The 21,061-nt window shown below is 43.5% G+C and overlaps 1 protein-coding gene across 2 annotated transcripts in view; it reads left to right on the top strand.

The window, feature by feature from the left end:
* The first annotated feature begins 435 nt into the window (after positions 1–435).
* Positions 436–21,061, top strand: part of ABHD2 (abhydrolase domain containing 2, acylglycerol lipase) — a 38,415-nt gene continuing 17,789 nt past the window's right edge. Inside the window, exons 1-5 of one of the 2 annotated variants that reach the window (XM_085588882.1) lie at positions 436–498; positions 5,075–5,154; positions 10,127–10,207; positions 11,011–11,211; positions 20,833–21,008. In XM_085588882.1, the coding sequence (XP_085445008.1) occupies positions 11,018–11,211; positions 20,833–21,008 (370 nt within the window). In that variant the 5' untranslated portion in view covers positions 436–498; positions 5,075–5,154; positions 10,127–10,207; positions 11,011–11,017. The remainder of the gene's footprint in view (positions 499–5,074; positions 5,155–10,126; positions 10,208–11,010; positions 11,212–20,832; positions 21,009–21,061) is intronic. The other variant, XM_021537621.3, reaches the window with a different exon arrangement.

Below are 21,061 nucleotides of genomic sequence, written 5' to 3'. Positions count from 1 at the left end.
CTGCATGTCACTGAGGAGCAACCGTGTGCTTCAGCTGGGGCCGCCCGTGCGGTGACGGTGGCGGCAGGAAGGGCGGACTGAAAATGCGGCTGAGGCTAAGGAGAAGGCTGGGGCGGGGGCCCCCGAAGCCCTCACACCCGCCGCCCCCCGGCCCCGCTCTGTCATGGCCGCGCCGCCGGCGCCCAGAGCCCCGCCCCTGGCCTCCGCCGCCAATCACCGCCCTCCGCCTGACTGACAGGCGCCCGAGCCATTGGGCCCGCCGCGTCCCGCCCCCCGCTCCCCCTGCAGCCAATGGCACCCGCGCGTCAGTGATGGAGCACCCGTCCCCGGCTCGCCTTCTGACCAATCGACGCGCGGGCCTGGGCGGAAGCGGCGCGGCGCTGGCCAATGGGGGGGCGAGGGCGGCCCGTAAAGGGCAGCGGGCGGCGGGGCCGGGGCAGACGGGCGGGAGCGGCGGCGGGAGCTGGCGGGGCCCTTCGCGCCCGGCCGGCGCTGCAGGTGAGGCGGGAGCGCCTTCCCGCAGGGCTCGGGGGCGGCCGAGCCTCCTTCCCGTTCCTCTCGGCAGGCCTGGGGGGCTGCCCTGCGGCCGGGTCTGTCCCTGCCCAGGCGCCGTGCGCCGGCTGCACGCCGGGCCCCGCGTGTTTCGTGCCCGGGGGGAGATGGGGATGTTCCCCGGTGGGGAGGTGGCGGTCGGTGTCCGGTCTCCTCGCGGTTCTCCCCGGCGTTGGAAGCTCTGGGAAGTGGCAATGTGGTGACAGCTTCCACCTTCGCTGCCTGGGGGTGCGAGGCTGTGCCGGAGCTGCGGTGGGAGCAGCGCATCCCTGTGCTCGCAGGGAGGGAAGGAGGAGCTGGGATGCGATCGGCAGCTGGGATGCGATGGGGGAGAATGCTCCTTGCGTGAATGAGAGCCAGGGGGAATGTGCCCCTGTCAGGTCACACTGCTTCTACCAAACGAGGCTCTTCCCTGGTACCCACGCTCCAAGGTCCTGACCCTGCTACGAGCTTCTTGCATCACCTTCAGACCCCCTTTTCTTCTTGCCTGCTGTGTGCCTGCTTTTTACCCTGTGTGATGGGACTCTGCTCCATCCTGCACCTTCAGGTGTAACCTGTGACTCCAGCACAGGAAATGTCGATGTGTCTGTCACAATTGCTGAGTTACAGCTGCTGAGATCTCTCACCTGATGCTAACTTGATTGCAGAGGTACGTTAGGAGCAGCTTTATTCATGCCCTTGTGGCTGGAGGGATTGCATTCTTTACTTTCAGTTTTGTGTAGGTTCCCTTAGAGAATTCATAGCAGCTTCCTCTTATTGTTGATGAACAATTGTCACAAGTATAAAGATTCCTGTCAGCCCCTTAGATTGCTTTTTGGCTTTCACAGCACTGGTGTGTTCTTCTGTAACAAATGTTCCTGTCTTGTTAGTCAGCTAACTGGTACAGTGTTCAACTTACATGCCTCATTTATCAATTATTATCATGCTCATCCATGTCCATAATATTGCTTAGGTTGACGTGTTCTAGTCCTTGCTGAGGTGGTGTCCATAGGGCAGTCAGTTCAGTTGTTTGCATTTGTGACATCTTGTTTTTAGACGTTCTTTGATAATGTGTATTTCCTGTGCAGGGAGTTTTGTTGATGAGTAGTCTTGGGTTGCTCTCTTATCTTTCATGAGTCACCTTCTCTCTGCGGTGCTTGCATAGCTCTCATATCACGAGAGAAGTTTCAATAGCTTCTCTACTCCTCAGATCAGTGGACATGCAGCCATTCTTCTTATTCTAGACATCACTTATTTTGCTCTCAAAGTCAAGAGTAAGAACAGGAAGGATATGAGAAGAGAAATAAAAGCTAATGTTTGAGTTCTTCCATTCTCCTGTCTTAGTCATAAGAATAGTTGTTTTTGCATGGAAGTTCTTCTGTGTTACTGAGTGAATTAGCTGCACAAAAGATGAGGCTGACCTAAGCTTTTTCCACACCTAAAAAAGACAGTCTGGCACAGATGTGAAGGTTGTGGATAAAACCTTCTATGTTGCAGTTTCTGAAGAAACTTAAAAATTAGCTCGTTCTGCTCTTCCTGTAAAAACTGCATTTCTCTATTCAGAAAGTCAATAGCAGCTTAAACTCTTAGTGTTTCATAAAGCTGCTTTATTAAACTTCTCATGTGAAAGCTGAGAGATTAACACATTGAAAGAGTTGTTCTGGGATGTGGCACTGGGAAGGAAAGATAGAAAAATAACACCCTTTGACCTTGGCACAGGCTTATGAAGATGTTTTCTAAGTTCCAGCCATACTCCAGATGGGATTTGGTGTAGGATAAGACATAGAGTAGTGAAATGCCTGGGTGCTACTGGATTTACATTGTCTGTTACCTTTCTTCTTCCATATCTTTTGTCTCTTCATCCAGACTTTTACACTGCTAGCTCTGGCAGTACCAAAATTTGGATTAAGCAAACCAATAATAGGATTTTTCAGTCTCTTGTAGGAGTGTAAGTGCTGGATTCTTGGCTGCTTGTAATTCCTACTGAAAGGTGCAAAGACCAGCCTAAAATAAGTCACTTGGACTTTTCAGCAGAAACATAAATAATCGTGCTTTGTTAGTATTTTGGAGTTGTCTTCTGAGTTCCTCTGGAAGAGTGTGTTTCATAATGTATTGCAACTCTGAATTGCTGTTCTTAATGTGCTATAGTTCAATTGATCTTCTGTGAAAGTATTTACCCTTCTTCTGCCTATCTATTTTGCAAAATTTAAGTTTATATGCAGTTAAACATCCAATCAAACTCTGCTGATTGATGTAATTTCAGTGTGCAAGGGCACACTGTCCTTCTTGTGGAGCAGCACAGTCCCACTTGCCCAGCATATATGGGTGGCAGTGGTGGTGCCCTGTGGGGCAGCTGTCTTAGTCTTTTCTAGCTCTAGGAAGGCTTCTACACCCAAGGGCTTAGCTTTCCTTCAGCTCCCTCAGTTGACTTAATAATAAAGATTGTCTCTGACTGCCAGCCCTTACTCTGCCAGTATCAGGCAGCAGTAATTGAAAATGCTTTGCAAAGCAGTTCAGTACAAACCAGGTGCTTGAAACGTCATTGAGCCTGAGCTCTTAGAGGTAGCGGCAGTGGAAGGCAGTGCCAGACTTGGCAGAGAACAGAGTTTTATCTGTATCTCTAGACTGACCAACAAGTGCTGTTGCCTATTGCTGTCTCTGCTGTTGAAAAATGCTTTCATTTCTCCTTATCATGGGTTCAGTCTGACTAAAACAAATGACATTGACAACTTCCTCTGCCAATATGGGTTGAGCTCCTGGAAACACCAAACTTTTCTGAAATGTCTCATGTCTTATTTGCAGGTAACTGAGCTACAGCCCTATTCAGGGCACCAAGTACTCAAAAAGTATAGTCCAGGCTCCTCATAGGAAGGGACTGCTGCTGAGAGGTTCACTGTTGAGTAGCTTGTCCTGCTTCTAAACTTACCTCAAAGCATCCTCAAAGATACTTTTGTATAGAGCTGCAGAGGGGGTTCAAGCTTGGCTCTCCTTTATCTGGAACACCAAGTTCTGTGAAGTGTTGGTTGAGCATATGTGAACATGAACAGTTGTACTAAGTGAAATAAGCACATGCAGAGTCATTACAGTGAGCCTCCTTGTAAGAGGTAAGGACAAAATGTCCTAAAACACAAGCCTGTAATATCCCTAGCCTGTCACACTGATTCAGCAGGAGAGAGGACAACGTAGCTCTTTGCACGTTGATTTGCTGGTGACTGCTGTAGTGCTCCAAAACCTTCCTTTTAGTTGCAGTCTGGGAGAACCTGAGTATTCAACTGTGGTGGTGGTAGCTGTGTAGTTCTTCTGTCCTGAAACGTTTTTGTCTCATTTTCAATGTTACTTGTGTAAAATGATGTTACTCCTCTAGTGTGAACCTTCTATCTGTCATGGGCAGGCTGTGAGAGAATGACTCTGCAAATCTGCTCCCCTGTGGAGAGGAGCTGCTCATCAGGGGAACAAAGCAAGCAAGGTGTTTAAAGACCTCAGTGAAACAGCACCTCAGCTTTTCATTGTGTTCAGTATAGGTGTTTTCAGGCTGCTTGAACTGGATCATTCTCAGATAAAGTTCTCTTACCTGTGTTGTGCTTTGTTATAGGTGGGCTCTCCCTGCTGTGTGTGGTGCCTGTTCCTCACTTATTCAGCCCTCTAGCTGAGCAAACAGCTGTGATGTGTTTGGACCTTGAGCTGTTCCTCCAGTATGTTCAGCTGAGCCCTGTGGCAGTGTGGGAATGGAGGGGTTGCAGTCAGAGGATAAATGAGGCTTTAACAATGTGATGCTTCAAAATATAATGAAGGAATAGAGCAGACTTCCTTGAGGAGGGTTGGTCTATAATGCAGTTTTTATTAGCTCATTTAGCTCAGTGTGGCTTGATTCCAGCAGCATTCCCTCGACTACTGAGCATGGTTTGTTGGGTTCTCTACAGTCTGTGTACTCCATTTCTTCCCTGGAGCTTAATGCTGCTCCCTGGCACAGTTATGTGGTAGGCAAGGGACACCTGCTAATGCTGTAGGACTGTGCAAAGGTGTTACCCGACATTTCTCTCTGCATCTAAAAGTTATCTTGACCTCTCCTACAAGGACCTATAGTTACATAAGGTAGTGGATGGGGAGATAGTCTCTGCACCTTATCTTAAAGGAAAGGCTCATGTTATTTCAGCAAACATAATTATTTGACTACTGCGATTAATTTCTGTGAAGTCAGCATCTGACCCTGTCTTGGTTTAATCGTGTTCATGAGGTGTGTGCAATAAAAGCCAATGCAGAGGTTTTCAATCTATTTGACACAAACAGGAACCAGGATAAGGTGATGTAACAAGGATTCTACATAGCAATCTTAGCTTATGTATAAAAGCTGCCTGTCCTGAAGTGGAAGTATTTCTGATTAGTTAAGATGATATTGTGGGTAAACAAAGGCAGTTCCTGTAGTTAAAAGGAAGCAAAAAACAAGGCTTATTTGACTGGAAATTAGCATTCTTGGATAAGTGAGAGTGCTGAAGAGCCTCTGGCCCTCTTGACTATAGACTTATTCTTGGGTGCTTTTTTTCAGCTACCTGCCTTGGGCTGTATACCCAGCCCTCTGAGATACTTGATTTCTGCTCTGAAGGTGTGGAATTCCTCAAGGGCAAGGTAAAAAGCTCCTAGATCAAAGCACTTGTCTTTCTAACTGTGCTGATGGTTCCTTGTGCTATGAACTTTGTCCTTGTAACCTCACGGTACCTCTAAATTTAGTACGAGCCAAGTTTGTAACTGATGAAAAGGTCAAGTTCCAGTGAAAGCACAGCCAAGAATATTTTTTTAGAGCAGGGTGTAAACAATAGTTGTTGGTTTCTGAGCTTGCCAACCAGCCAAATCCTGGCCTGATATGGCCCTGGCACAGGGAGGGAGGTGCACTGAGGACTTCAATAGTCTGTCCAAACAGTGTTCTTTTAAGCATTCTTGTGATGGGGCATGTCAGCGTGCCCTCTTCATTTGCAGATATCTGTCACATGTTGGACAACAACATGGGTGGGCTTTGCCAAACTCCTGAGGGCCACATTTTAGCTCTCATGGCCACATCTAACCCTAAACTTAAGTGCCATAAGTGCTCAGCTAATTCTTAATTATGCCCTCTGTGCTTTGAGGTCTGAGACTCAGCTGGCTCTTTTAAATGGCCAGAAGTACTGAGTGATGCATCAAGATCTCAATATTTGCTTCTGATGTGTTCTCTGAGCCACACTGAAGGTCATGGGAGGTTCTGCACAGGGTGAGCTTGGGCTGGGTAGATGCCAGTCTCAAGATAAGTGGTGTTATGACTTGTTTTTTGTGCATAAGCTGATGAGGCATAGTATTGGTGTGGCCCTAAAATACCTGTATCTGTAACTTTCAGGCAACAAAGCAGTTTTTGACTTAACACTTTGCCATGCAAACAAAGGCATTTTTTATACAGGTGCTGGGTAAAAGGATATGGAATTGTGTAATGAAGCTTGAGGCTTTCTTCGTGAGTCCTCTTCCACACGTTTTGTACTTGTGTAGTTTGTCCTCCAGTGCTTAGTCTGGCAGCCTTTCCCATCAGGACGTGTACTTCAGAACCTTTCTCAAGTGGATTCATCTTCATCTGGATGGTCTCTAAACATCATCCTCTGCAGTTAAACTACTGAAAGCTCAGCAGTGTGGCACTGCCATGCACTTCCTGGAGTGACATTTGAGTAATATGCTGGCATAAAACTTGTCTTTGCTTAAGAAACTATGCAGTGCTCTACTTTTACCCTTTCCTTAATGAAGTTCCTTTCCCCATAATGTGGTTCTAAATATCTTACCTGGTAGTGACAAGCCTGTGCCTTCTGGTTTTGCAGTGTATCTTTCAGAAAAGTCATCAACTTTGGCAGATATTAAAGATGATTAATTTCCTGGAAACATTCCATAAAGAACTAATTTCAGCCTTCCTCCTTTAAAAAGGTTGGAAAAAAAAACCAACACCTTATTTCTGATCCCAGTCTGCCTAGGTATAACTCTTTAGAGTAGGGTAGGTTTGCTTTCCTCTTGTTTGATATACTTGTTTTCAGGGTTTTATTCCCAAATAGACACTAAAATATATGAAACCAGTCTGAGAAATGCCTGATATGTTAGTTAATAAAGTCTGCTTGCTTAAATCTGTCAGAAATGGCCTCTGACTCTTCTGAGTCATAGTGGGTAAGACTATTGCTCTGCTAGGTGAGCTGTCACTGAATAGGAAAGGTTAAAGACTCTCACTGTTGGTCAGGCACGTTTGCAGTGTTGTGGTCTGAGAGAATCAGTGAGCCAGAATGCTGAGGGGTGGGGAGGCATCCGTGAGGCTTTTGTACCAAGCTGCCCTTCCTGGAAATGGTATTCCTTCAAGATTCTTCAGTCCATGTAATGGAGAATACCATATCTCATTAGTGGAGCCCCTTTCAAAGAGGCCTTTGCTCTTTCTGTTCCATAAAGCTGCATCCTTGTATTAGCCCAAAGCATTTCTAATGCTTCAGTGAAATAAATGAGTCTGCCAGGCTTTCAATGGCTTGTTAAAAGGCCTGGGTGGGGAGGATCCTGTGGGAATGGCTTCCTTTAATATCTTTGCTTTTTTAATGTTGGCTTTTCAGCATGAAGAGTCAGACTGTTTCTGTGGGTGGAGGAGCTGTAAAGCTTGGTAGCTACCAAATCCTGTGCGTGCCCTGTTGAGTCACAGTGACTTCTGTCTCTGGAAGTTTCCTCTCCACAGGAAACCTGAAACTGAAATGTGTACAGGTCTTGGATTTGTTGATAGTTGTGAATTCACTTACTGTACAAGTAAATATTTTGATGCTGGCTTTTCCAAGAACCCAGTGTTCTTGAAAGGCTCCATAAAGAATTTGCTGTAGGTCTACTGGCTTTTGTTGTATTTGTCTGTTTCTGCCTGCAAAGGGTGAGACTTGGGATTTTTTCTCATTATACTCGTACAGATGAAGTGCACTCTGTTAACAGCAATGCTGAACTGTTTCCTGTAACATGATTTTCAGCTTTTTGTGATGGAAGGGCAAATTAAAAGACCACAAATCCAGCACTTGCTTACCTATGATTGATTTTAAAGATATCCCTCAGTTAAAATTGGGATTTAACAACATTGCTTAAGAGGCCTGCAGGTCTTTGGGTCTGTCATGCCTGTAAGTGATTAAAAAAAAAACTAAATTGTGCAATGAAGATGCTTCAAAATAACATCCTTGGGGTCAAGAGCTTTAACTTCCTTGGGTTTCTCAATGTGGATCTCAAATTCAATCTCAAATGATTGTTTCCAGTGGTATGCTTTTTGGTAATTTTGCCTAGCCTCCCAGAAGTGAATCCAATGTTTTGTATATGGAAAAAGCCAAATGTTTGTCCATTTAGATTAATGGTGACCCAGTTAGAGGAGATTCTAGATTAAAATTTGTTTGGCTCAACCCTGTGGTTATCTGTTTTTTGTTTAGACAAGTTTATTGGGTCAATGCAAAAAGGGCTTAACAAAACAGAAGTAAGGTGACCTCATCCCAGCTGGTTAAAGAGGGAGACATCAGTCCTAGGTGATTAGAGGCTCAAATCCATTTTATAATATAAACCCTTAAAATTTTAGAGTTGAGTGCCTTGACTCAGCCCTTGCACATCTGCCCTGGCTGAGACGGGTCTGTTTAGGTGTTCAGAAATACCAGAATTTGGAGGCAGTGCCTCAAGTGACACAGCTGAATCCATGGGGCATGGAGTCTTCATGGGCTGGATGCACTGTTTAAATAATCACTGCAGAAAGCTGTGCAATTGAAGCAGTGCCAGCTTTGTGTTACATCTACAGGCTGATCTGAGCTTTTGGGTAAAGATCTTGACAAATACATAAACCTCTAGCACCTGTTTGTGGCGTAGGTTCTGTGAATGTGTGTTTTATATTGTCTAAAATGGAAAATACTAGTTCATAAGTGTCAAAGCATAATCCTGCCTACCAACAGCTGTTTTTTCTGAAAGTAATGGCAAGCTGGTATGCTGTTTTAAGGGAGTGACAGGCTAACATGAGGTATAAAAGTATCAGAAAAGATGTGGTGTGTTTGTAATCTGAAGATTATATGGGAGAGAACATTCTCAGGGAGATAGGGTTTAGTTGGATTAATTATACTGAGTCACTAGTACTGACTAATTGTGCTCAGTTTTATTTTAGAAAAATTAACTTAGGTGAAAGTTATAAACAACAAACTAGCTTAAAATCCAGGTGTCAGGATGGTCTTGGGTATTAGTGCCTCTTAATTTTCTGAATAACACAATTATAGAAAGATGTCAATGGAACTTCTGGGAGTTTGATACAAAGGAGTTTTGCTTGAGCACTGATTGTCCTTGAGTTCAGGAACCTGGTCTGCTCTTCAGCCAGCTGTACCTTCCCTGGTGAAACCATTGCTGTTGTTTGCCTGTTGTCTCCTACAGAACTGATAGTTGTGCTGGTGAAAGCTTACCAAGTAGAGATGCGAGATAACATCCTGCAGCTAAACATTGTACTGGAACTCCTCTCATGATGCCCATGCAACCTTCTGAGCAGAAGAATAGAAGGCTTTCTGTGGCCCATCTTCTCATTTCTACTGTGAAGCTCAAAATTGGAAGACAAAAGCTGAAGAGATGTCCAAGATGAAATGTCTCTGCTTCCCTCGTTCTGTTCTGCTATGCAGATGGTTTTGGTGGCAAAAACTTGCAGCTTTCCAACATGGTGTTAGTCAATAGCTGATGTCACATGTGTTTTCTTCCAAGGGGTTTTGGTGTAGCTACGCTGAGTACAGAAGGTACTCCTGAGGCTCTTTACTCCTGCTACAAAGGAGAGTAAGGCTTTGGTGTGCTCTGCCCTGGTAGTGTGTTTTCTGTTTGGAAGCAGCAGCTGTGATATAGAGCAGACAGTTCTGGAGCTTTTCCTGGAAGCTCTGAGTCCCCATCGATTTGTTGTGCCTGTGGGAAGGCAGCTCTAACGGCGAGTATTGCTTACACTTGTATGGTCACAGGCTGAAAGCTTTCTCTTTTATTGGCACCATCAAACTCCTGTAACAAGCCTTCTTGCATGTGCACTGGTGTTAATTAGGTGGCTGTGTCTGAGCCTCCCGTGGCTCCCAGCGTGTTGAAGTGTGATATATTGTAACATCTCAAAAAGCAAGTGTGGGAACAAGCAGAGACTGTTTACGAGCTTCCATCTGTAGGAGTGAGCTGCCTTGCTAAACCGGAATAAAAGTAGCAGGAACTTCTTTCAGGCTGGCTTCACACTTCAGTAACATTGTAGATACTGTGAAGTTTAGAAGAGTATCCTGCTAATCCTCGTCCTTTAAATAGGAAAAGATTTGGGTGGGTTTTCTGAGTACAATGTCTCGCTGTCTTGCAGAGATGAAGTCTCTCTGCTTGTGAAGTTGCATTTGCACACTGCAGGTGAGTTAATACCCTGTAGGCAAGTGATCTAGTCTGGAATCTGTCCACTGGCAATGAATTTCTGATGCAGATGGATCAGAGTTGGTTATGGCCGACTACACAAATAGCTTGCCATGTTTGCAGTGGGACCTTTGTATAAATTTGTTTTCATCCTTTCCAGCTAAGAAATGCAGCTTGATCAGTAAAAATCAATTTGCTTTCCCCCTGACAGGGTAGCTTCCACAGCACGTGGATCAGTGACAAGTCTGCTGAGGACTGGCAACTTTTTCTAGCTTGAAGAAAATTGAAATTGGTAAGACTTGGCTTATCACTTATCTTACTTGGGTTACCCATGTTACTTAGGAAAGACCCAGGGAAATACCTGTCCCTTCAATAAAAAGTGCAGCCAGCTGTTTGAACTGTATGTTCAAAATAAGCTGGATCAGTATAAGAATTTGATTTAAAACTGGAAGGATATATTTTTTATATTTATTTGCTTCTGTTCCTTTACTCCAAAGCCTTTGAAAGACTAGGTAGTCATCTAGTCCTTAAGCTGCAGAACCATAGTGAATAGAAAGAAATACTGAAAATGCCGGTACATAAAGTGACCATCTTAAGTGCAGGCAGCATTTAGTACCAGTGTTCTCATGGAACTGCAAGATTCAGGCTGAGGAGCTGACACAGTAGTTCTTTCAGGTGCTCCTTTTCAAGTCTGGCTTGTACACCTGTGAAGGAACACACATCCAAAGCTGCCAAGGTGCCTTTGTAGCCTGTCTTTTCACCCAGCTTCTGTTTGACCTGGGTAGTCTTGGCCAAGATCCTGCATGCATTGGCTGGCTGCTGATACCTGAGATGCTGGTGCAATTCTAGGGCAGCACTGATTAGGAATAAATCTCCTTCACAGCTGATCATCCAGTTTTTTTTCTGTTGGTCAGGGTGTTTAGAACAATACCAACTAAATTTTCTTCAACTTAAAAGTTGCTAGTCTGAGTTGGTATGCTAGGATTTCCTGGCAGTGTTGACTGACAAATTTAGTTGTATATTTAACATGACAGTTGATATTCATATCCAACACTATATTTCTAAAAGCTTTAACTTTTTTTTTTTAATCTGCAGGCTGAAAATGAGTACAATACTGGAAACCTCTGAGCTGCCAGCAGTGTTTGATGGGGTGAAGCTAGCTGCAGTTGCTGCTGTGCTGTATGTTATTGTTCGCTGCTTGAATTTAAAAAGCCCGACTGCCCCTCCTGAACTCATTTACCAGGACTCTGCTTTGGCTCGCTTTCTACTCAAATCCTGCCCACTTTTGACCAAAGAGTAAGTGGTATATTTTTTCCATGCTGACCTGTATTATTGGAAGAAGAGCTGCATTTAGCCATTCTTCCTCATGTGTTTCATAGACTAGGGTTCAAATGAATGTCAGGGTATACTCTTACTAAAAGAAATCTTTTCTAAGTCAAGCGTTTCTTTATAGTCTCAGGTACCTGGATTTATGACCAAGCTTTGTTGTGTGGAGTTTTCCACAGGTGCATAGAAAAAGTCATCACTGTCCATCTTTATAGAAGCTGTATGCTGGTATTATACTGTACCAGCACCAATAGCCCACTGTCTGTGGAAATGGGGGAGGGGTGGATGCAGTTAGCACTTGTTCATGTTCTTGTACTCCTTTTTATTAGGGAAAGAATCTGTTGGGACTCACATTTTCATGGTGTGTCAGTGCCCTTATAATGAACACAGGGCTGGCTATTAGTTTTAAAGTGCCTGCTCTTATCTGGAGTACTTCAAGTTGATTGAAAACTAATGAAATTTATTACTGGTAGAGCACATCCTAACTAGTTTAATAAAGTAATGACATAGAGGGCAGTTCTAAGCTTGTTGGATACACTTACACAGCTGACACAAGGTCAGTTTGAATTTGAGCAGGCTGATCCCTGATCTTCCATTCCAAGACCTCCAGAATCAGTGCAGCTGCCCTTAGCTTCACCAAGAACATTCTCCAATAATAGCAAGCATTTAGTACAATTTCATGAGTCTTAGGAGGGACAAGGACTTTGATTACACTATTTCTCTTCTGCAATCACTTTGAAAACTTGCAAGTCCTATTTAGAAGCTGTGAGTACATCAATTATATAGTAAGTGCTGAGTGCAGCTGCATGAACTTTCCTTTTGGATCTCAAAAGTCAAGCTGACTTAAGGATAGTCATTTTAAGGAAGATGAGAGGCTTTTAGCAGTGCTGTGTTAGGTGCCTTGATTACATAAAGTATAAGATGTTAGGCCATGGCGTCTGTAAACTTCTGGAGGAAACAAAGCATTATCTGTTGAAATTGGATCCCAGAGAGGGTTCTGTGATGTACTCCAGGCTAGTGGTAGCATAAATGTGTTTGGATTCTTGATTATGTTTACTGCCTTAACTGCAAAGCCATTCCTTTCCTAAAAAATACATGGAGGAGGTTTGAGTTACTTGGTGCTTCAGGTAGTTGCCATCCCAGTGTTGCACTCCAGTAGGACATGCCCCTAGTCACTGAAGGAGCAAGCATGAAGCTGATTACCAGCCATGAAGGCATATTTGTATCAGACTGGTCTTTGGAAATGGATTGTAAGCTAATTTAGCATCCATTTCCCTGCTACGCCAGCTCTGTTCTCACAGCACAGGCTCCTAGCACTGCTGTATTATCGACTTTCAGTTGGAGAACAAAGCATTCCCAAAAGAGTGAAAATGCAAGACATGTCTAGCAGTATTTAGGCATCTGTTGTGCATTAATTGCAGGACTGATGAGCTGCTTGCAGACCCCTGGTGTTGTGTTAATCGTGTGCAAGTTTGATTTGCTTGCTTTCTCTGGATCAGCTGAGCTCAGACTTGCCAGCTTCTCTGAAGATTGTAGAAGTCATCTCCAATACCTGGTTCTTGGGCAGAATTTTGTCTGAAAGACTTTCATGATAAAAGGAAGCAAACTCAGCTGAAACAAACCAGAACAAAATGTATCAATAGGTAGCTGTTCAGTCCTCTTACCTCTATATCTCTGTTAAGGAAGACAGGACTGTTGGGAATATAAGTGCTATAGGGAATTGAAAGAGTTTACAGGAAAGACAGCTCCTAGATGTATATGTGATAACATCACTAGAACAGTAAAAAGAAATTATCACAGACCCTTTTTTAATATAGAATTTTTTTTTTTAAATCAAAGAAATCTTGTTTTTAGGCATGAAAGTCACCTGGAGACTACAGGGGGACAAATGTATTTAAATTCCTGCAATTATGCATGAAACAGTTTGTAGGATAATTAGGAAAAAGCTATGTGAAAACAGCTTGTGCAGTACTCCACTGAAAAATCTTGCAAGGCTTTGATTACTTGCTAATTATTCAGAGTGTTAGGAAAGCTGATTAAGCATCTCTTTTCAGATTCTACCATGAAAGCAAATAAGTAGTCCAGCAATCCCTTCTGTTACATTAGGACTGGGTTTGTTGTCAAATCTGTTATAAGACCGATTCCATGCAGAGGAATGCTCATAGCTGTGAGCTGACTTTCAGACCTGGTTTGTTCAGCTCCTGCTTAAGGGAGGAAAGGGTGAGGGCACTGCTGTGAAAAACAGGCTGGCAGGGAGAAAGCAGAAACAAGCAAAGTTATTCTATCTATGATGATGTTTAAAAATTCTTAGAGTAAACACTTTTGGACTTTATTTTCCCTTTATGGTGCAATCCTCACCTCTGGCCTAATTCAGTGCATTGTCATTCAGTAAGCCAAGTGTTGGTGGATGAATAATTTAAGAACTTTGAATTGTAAAGCTGCTTGAGATGGCTGTGTGCCAGGTACCTTGCACTGGTAGATGTTAGTACTGGTTTTTACAGTTCTATAAACTGCCAGAAACTTTCTACATATCTCCCAAACATTGGGAAGCAAGAGAATCTGTCTTCCTAGAGCTCATGTTGTCTTACCTCTTTTTTCCATTGCTCTGACCCTGTCCAGCTCTGTACTTTGACTTACCAAGTGGCATAATCAGACCCTTTTCCATTCAAATTTTTGAATTTTCCATTCAAATTGCTGCTGCTTATATGGAAACTCTTGCAACTCAGCACAGCTATTGGTGCTCTTGAGCACTTGGGCCTAACTGCTGGTGGCAGCTGTGTCCTTTTCCTGCCTTTCAAAAAGGTACAAGAAAGTCCTTCATCTGCTCTTATTCCTGTAGAAATGCAGTGCTGGCTCTTTGATTCATGAGGGTAAATTCGGCCAGTGCTTGCTGTACTAGGCTAGACATTTTTGGCTGTATCTTTATTTCTGTAGCGATGTGGCACGTGTCATCCATATAGAAAATAATTATCCTTGCTGTCTGCACATTTTTTATCATCAGTAAAGGCAAGCTCCTCAAAGATTGAGGCAAATGACTGTCAAGCCTGTTAGTAAACACTGTCAAAGATCCAGCCTAGATCCTTCTTATCCTTTGTTTGCACACCAACCTATGTTGGGTGAGCAGGCTGCCTGGTACCAGAAATCTTTTACACTGTCACTGTTTTTCTCTCAGATGCAAGGAGATGAGGAGTCAGAAAAGCTGTCTTCAAGCTTTTCAGTGTTCTTTTCTTCCCCCTAATGGCAAGCAGTGTTTGATCCCTGTCAACTCCTAGGTGTTTTACTCTGGGAGGAACACTTCCAGGAGAATAATAAACTAGAAGAACAGTGAAGCTTTGGCAAGTGAACATGCTGAGAGGTAGAGGAGAATGGCAGCTCCCTGTTGGTAGGTTGAAGCATTGACCTTGCAGAGGAAGCAGCCTCGGGGGTCTGAGTTTTTGCTTCGTGGTGTGGCATTGACAGCAGCCTTGTGTTCTCCAGCTCTTATCAGCAAGGAGGATTCCAAGTGCTGTAAATCCTCATGCCTTGTTTTGACTAAAACACTTCTTGTAGTCACAGGTGGGGGAGGAGGAGTGTGATGGGCACTTGACTAAATAAAAGCCTCTTAAATGGTGAAGGAGGTGGTTTAGCCAAGGAGGCCAGTCTGTATTTTAAATAGTTCTTGCTTCACACAGGTACTGTGGGCAGCAAACAAACACTTCTACTCCATTTGTTTCTGTTTTGAGACTCAGGGAATGTGGATGCTCCATAACTTGCTTAATTTTTTTTATTGCAATTTTCTTGCTGTCCCCTTATCGCATTGAGCAGTCTGGCTGAGCTGATGCAGAAAAAGCTGCTTTCTACATATTTGGGATGGGGGGTTGAACCTGCAGACTTTTATATGAGTTTCCTTGATTGGAATTCAATTTGCATTCCCTAGCATCAAATAAAGGACAAGACTCAAAGTTTCATTTTATAAAGCATTCTTTAAATACCTCCAAACTGCTCTGTAAAGGGGAAAAATAATCTCTTACCTGTTGTAATGCAGGCAAAAGTTCTTAGAATATCCTGACATTGAGAAAGTTGTAGGCTGTTTTCTCACCATCAGTATCCAGTGTGCACATAAAGGCCATGTAAGAGTTAAAGTGTTAATCTCCTCAGATGAAATGAAGCAATGCTCCAGAAATAAGCCTGTTGCTGAACTTCCACTTCACATCTTTGAGGACCTGAATGCTGATGCCTGCTAATAAAAATAGCACAGTTTTTATGTGCTTTGTGTGAGCTGCTTATACAGCTGCTGCTTTCCTAAATTCCTGCATACTGGATTATGTATGTGCTCTAAAATGATAATCTACTGCCTGAGAGCCCCTAAACTTAATCTACAATCACATGCTGGAATTGTTTTAAATATTAAAATGCCAGGGGAAATTTTTGGGAAAACCAAGGAATTGTCTTGTTCTTGAGCACTGTGGGCAGCCACCTACCAAGATGTGAGGCTGTGCTGTTGGAATGCAGGTTTGGAGCTCAAACACTAACATTGGTGAGCAGATTTATGTAACTGGGTGTAAATTCACTCTAGCCACTTAAGAGTGGTGAACTCCTACATGTTGGGCCATGTAAGTGACCTTCCTTAATAAGTAAATGCCATCCCCTGCCTTCTGTTGCTGAGTCCTGTTACTGGAAGTTACAGGGCTGGTTACTGGAAGACATAACTGCTTCAAATATTTATCTTTATTCAGAGTGCCTGCTACCTATTGCAGCTGACCAAAACAGGGAAATGAATCAGTTAAAGGCCTTTGTGTCTGGAGAAAGCTCAGCAGCTGTTTTTGGTTCACAGAAATAAAAATCTCCATTTTTGGTACAGCACAACTTTTCCCTTGGAATTTTTTTATCAGTACGTGCTTGTCTGGGTTGTTGTGTTATGCTGTCCTTGTCCTCATGTGAAGGCCTTGGCAAGAGGTCCTCCTAGCTGGTGTTCACTGCTCAGCTTCTGTCACCATAAGCCACTATTGCATAACAGTGGAAATGCTGCTTATGGACATGGTGTTTGTTCCTGGACTCTTGTACATCTGGGAGCAGTTTCTCTGGAACAGGACACTGAGGAATAGGTGCTGAACCATCTCCATGCTGGGCTGGAGTAATCTCTGCAGTACCCTGCTTTTCAGAACCACTTCAGTTTGTAGCATACAGAGGAAGGAGTTGAAAATCTGCTGTGCCCTTGAATGCTTTTCTTCCAATGTTATCAATGCTGGAGGAAAGCCACCTGCTTTTGAGTGAAGGGCCCTTATTTGGAAGACACAGTTAAATTTAGCAGTAATTACAGGTTTAGCATAAAATCTGAAGGGCAGTACTCAAATGCCCCTTAGACTGAGTACTACTTAGCTGCTCAGTCTGCATGGTTGTGTTTCCCTGTGTTGCATCCTGCTGAGCTTGTTTTTCTAAGGTAAACCACGAGAAGAATGCCCTGAGTACGTGTTCTTCTGTCTGCAGGATGGTTGTTTTGGAGAAGCATCTTTTTTCAGCTTTCCACGCACCCCCCCCCCCCCCCCCCCCCCGGGAGAAATGTTGACTTCACTACAAAACAATCTGTTCTACCTCTTGCTATCAGCACTGGGTAGTTAGGTTTTTTCAGCTGGGTTGAGGATAGAAATGTCTCTGGAACTGCTTTTCACATAATAGGCTTAAATAACATTTATCTGATCTGTCCTTTCAGAGGGTAAAGGTTTTTGCACAATTCCTGGCAAGTTTTTTCCCCTCACCAGTGTAGTACCATGCACCTTCAGGACTGAAGAGGTCTTTCCATGCTCTCTTCTTTGAATGGGTTTAGTAAAAGCAAGCTGAAAGTCCACACAAACCCTGTATAAAAAGATGACCCATCCTTCAGCCTTGTACAGTCTTGCACCATTAGGCTCAGTACTTGCTCTTGGAAGTTCTTGTAGACTTTGTCTCAGCAAAAGACATAAAAGTCACATGAAGATTTCAAAAATAGATTTGCCCATTACCAAAATGGAGGGTCAACCGAAATAGTGTGACAGTCAGATCATATGTCTGATTCTGCTATAGATTATAAGGATACCTTGTCCTCAGCTGAGAACAGATTTTACCTTAATTCAGTAAAAGAGAGGAATCTCTTTTACTGTCAAGGCTTTACAGGCTTTTTAAAAATAGGTTAGATTGGCAACTGGTCTTGGTAAACAGAAGTAATATTTTTATTAGCTGCTTGGTTTTGCATCAGTCTGGTAAGGTAAATTCCAATCTGTCTTAGTACAGATCCTGTAGTCGCAGTGAAAAACTATTTGGGCAACCTTATTCCTTTTCCCTGTTAAAGTGTTATGGTGTTCAGTCTCCTGAGCCTGAATATTTAGGGGGTGTATTTTGCCTCACAGGTCTGTTGCTTAAAGGCTAATGAGCCTAAACAAAGACTGGTGAGATAACAACCTAATGCCTGAACACTTGCATGTATTTCAGAGCTTCAACTGCTTTAAAAACTAGAAATATACCTAATGTCTCGGTGGAAGTTACAAATCTCTGCATCAGAGTACTAGCATGTTACTTGTGCTGAAGGCCTTTGAATATTTATCTAAAAGAATGCAGTTACATGCAGAGTGACTAACACACATCTTTGCTGCAGGCAGTGATGCTTAAGCAGCTGACTGGAGTTGGCATTATAAAAGATAATCTGAGCATTTTACTTGGTCTATAGGATGCTCAAACACTTGTGCATTCTGCAGGGAGCAACAGTGAATACTCCCTTGTCCATAGAGTTTCACACAGTTTCAGCTTTGCGGGAAATGTGGAAACTGTACTTGTCACTTGACCATCATTATGGATGGAGCAAAGGGGATTCCTGCCTTAAATAAAAAGCGTGTCAAGGAAACTGCATGTGCTGTTTGCCTCTACAAGCAGTATAAAGGTTTGATTTATTGCAGAGCAGTACTTAGGGAACATTCAGCTGGGTTATGCAAAGATGGTTCTGGGGTTTTTTTTCCTCAGAGAAACCATCAGTGACCTGAAGAGGCAGGCTGTGGGAAGCAGTGTGCTTGAAAATGTTTGCCTTTGTTTAAACTCTTATCGGTACCAGTGAGGCTTTGAAGACTATTCTAATTTCATCTTTAACAACACCCTGTGGTATGTGCTGCTGCATCTCTTCCAGTGGATGACTGTAACCTGTAGCTGGAAACTGAACTGTAGATTAAACATGAGGATAGGATTAGTGCTTGCAGAGTTCCTTGATTTTTGTTTTTTTTTTTCATGGTAGCAGTAATCAGTAATAGCTGTATAACTCAGCTGCTACAGCTGGACAAATTACTTTCCTGTTAGTCCTATAGGGTATGATTTGGGGATAGTCATTGATTTGAAAAGCACTGAATGGAACCAAAATCACCAAAATTTCCAATGCCTGCTTTCACCCAAGATTAGAAACCCTGAAGCAATTTTGATATCTGAGGCTCTTCTAAAAGAGCTGCAAATTCTTATTATAGGTAGTATTTGTCAGCTCCCCTCAGAAGGTGCTAGGAAACCCTATCTGTAAAGGATATCTGTGGAAGAAAAAAGACAAAAAACCAGTCAAGCACTGTCTAATGTGGAGTATGGCTACTGATATGAACTGGTGGTACAGTAAATGACTGGGATGAGGACAGCTGTTTTTTCTTATTTTAGGAGAGCAGTGTCTCTTCCATGTGGCACAGTAGTTGTGTTCAAAACAGAGCTGTATGTGACTTGAGCAGAACCATGTGTAGTTGTGCAGCCTGGTTTAGTTTGACTGCCCTATCCCAATGGATATCTAGCCTAAATTGTGAGAATGGGCCCACTGACTGCTTTCCACCTCTGGCAGCTATTGCAGAGGCTGATCTCGTCCAGCCTCTGTCACTGCTGGGAATCTGCACATTGTACCTTGTGCCTGGCAAGACCCAGTGCAGAGATGCTGGGCTGACAGAAGAGGGGTGCTGCTCCTGGCCTTGCCTGGACCCTTTGAAAAGCTTTAGAGTTGAATGATTAAATCCAGAATGCACTGAGGGCTGATTTACAAGGTTGTGAGCATCAGCTGGCAGCTTTTGTAGCCTTTATTGAAGGAATATCTGCTTCTCCAGAAATCTGTTTTGGACCACTTTGGGAAGTGCAGGTGCAAGAATGAGTGAAACTACAGCAAGCTGTTGTGCTGCTTTGACTATAAGAAGTCCCCCTCATAGATGAGGGAAAAGAATGGGGAGAAAGAGGCCATACTGCTGCTCTTGTCTTGCTAAACAACCCTAAGTAGTTTTTATTAGATAGGAAGTTTTTTTAAGGAGTGTGTGGGAGAGGAGGGAGTTGCCCATATGACACATGGGGAGAAGTCCAGCTGTATGAATAGGTAGTGTCATAGCACAAAGGTAGGGTTTCTGTCACATTCTAGTGGATTATGGGCTTAAGTAGTAAATTTGAGCTGCCTAGTTTTTTGTGTACAGGGAAGAACATGATCTGTGCTTCATATGCTCTCTCAAAGTCAAAAGGAATAATCATAGGAAGCCCTAAACATGATAGGGAGGGAGTTGCTAATCCCTCAGAATCCAAGGTGAAGTCAGAAGCTCTCAAGCTTCTTCTGGATACCGTGGTGTGTGCACCAGAGACCAGAGTTCTTTAACTGGAAGCTTGTCCCTTGGGACTGTTGTTCTTCTCAACAATAAATCATTCATGCTGTCCTGTTCAGAGCTGATGTAACTATTTTTCAAGGCATTGGCTCAGTCTCCTTTGCTGAGTGATCAGGTGATTTGCCCACATAGTGGTGGGGCTAGGGCAGCTCTGCTTGTGCTAAAAAAAATCTGATAACTAAGTCTTTAATGCTTTCCAGCTCATAGCTTTGTTTCTCACATAACTTTCTTGAGGGCTTATAAGCCAGGGAGAGACAATCTGCTTTGTCACATAGCTTTAAATACACACTTGATAAGCATAAGTAATTGGTAGACTCACCCCTCTTACTGAAAGGGATTTGTTATTCAGTGGAGTTTGGTCAGGTCTGACTGGTTCTCTTAACACTGTCCCAACTTATAATTCTGAAAGGCAAAATCAACCTGTACTGTGCTCTTTGCTTAACTTAGTAAAGCAGTTCTGTGTAAAAGGGTCCCAACTAGGAAATCTTGGGGCTTTCAATTTTCTGGAACTTGGTGTGAATCCTGTTGTTTCTGCCATTGGCTTGTACAGTTAAGTGCTTACACAAGTTCATGTGGCTCAACCCAAGAGGCTTCAGTGTTTCAATTAAAACAGATTTACAGCACTGTACAGTTCTGGAGGTCACTTTGGTTGGTTGGCAACATGCACTCCTAATCTCACCAAACCACAAGGCCTCTGTGTATTTAGTGAGAAGCATTTGTTCCTCCAACATCTCAATATAGGGAATGTCTGGGTTTTGGCTTCTGCTGCTGCTGTCAGTGCTGATTTTTCAGCTTTGGGAGTGTTTTGGTCTCTCCTCTTGTGTAAGGCTGCAAAGATTACTGCTGCCAGTTCAGTCAGAGCAAAAACAATTCCATATTTGTTACTCTGTTTGGGAGCTGGTGAGATCTGTTATGGGAGTGTGTTCTGATGTGTTCTCAAGAGCTCATTAACACAGCAGGGGTAAGCAGTTAAATTACTGCCTTTCAGGTACATTCCACCCCTCATCTGGGGAAAGAGTGGACATATCCAGACAGCTCTTTATGGAAAAATGGGGAGAGTGAGATCACCACATCCAAATGGACTTCGCAAGTACCTGACGATGCCAGATGGAGCAACAGCCACCTTTGATCTCTTTGAGCCACGCTCTGAGCACTGCACTGGAGGTCAGTCCAACAGCTGCTGGCTGCATCTACTGCTAAACTTGATTCTGTGCTCT

Source organism: Lonchura striata, chromosome 10 (assembly GCF_050655825.1).
Source record: "Lonchura striata isolate lonStrDom1 chromosome 10, ASM5065582v1, whole genome shotgun sequence".
Lineage (NCBI taxonomy): Eukaryota > Metazoa > Chordata > Aves > Passeriformes > Estrildidae > Lonchura > Lonchura striata.
The sequence above is the reverse complement of the archived record's forward strand: the minus strand, read 5'-3'. Positions and strand labels throughout refer to the sequence as shown.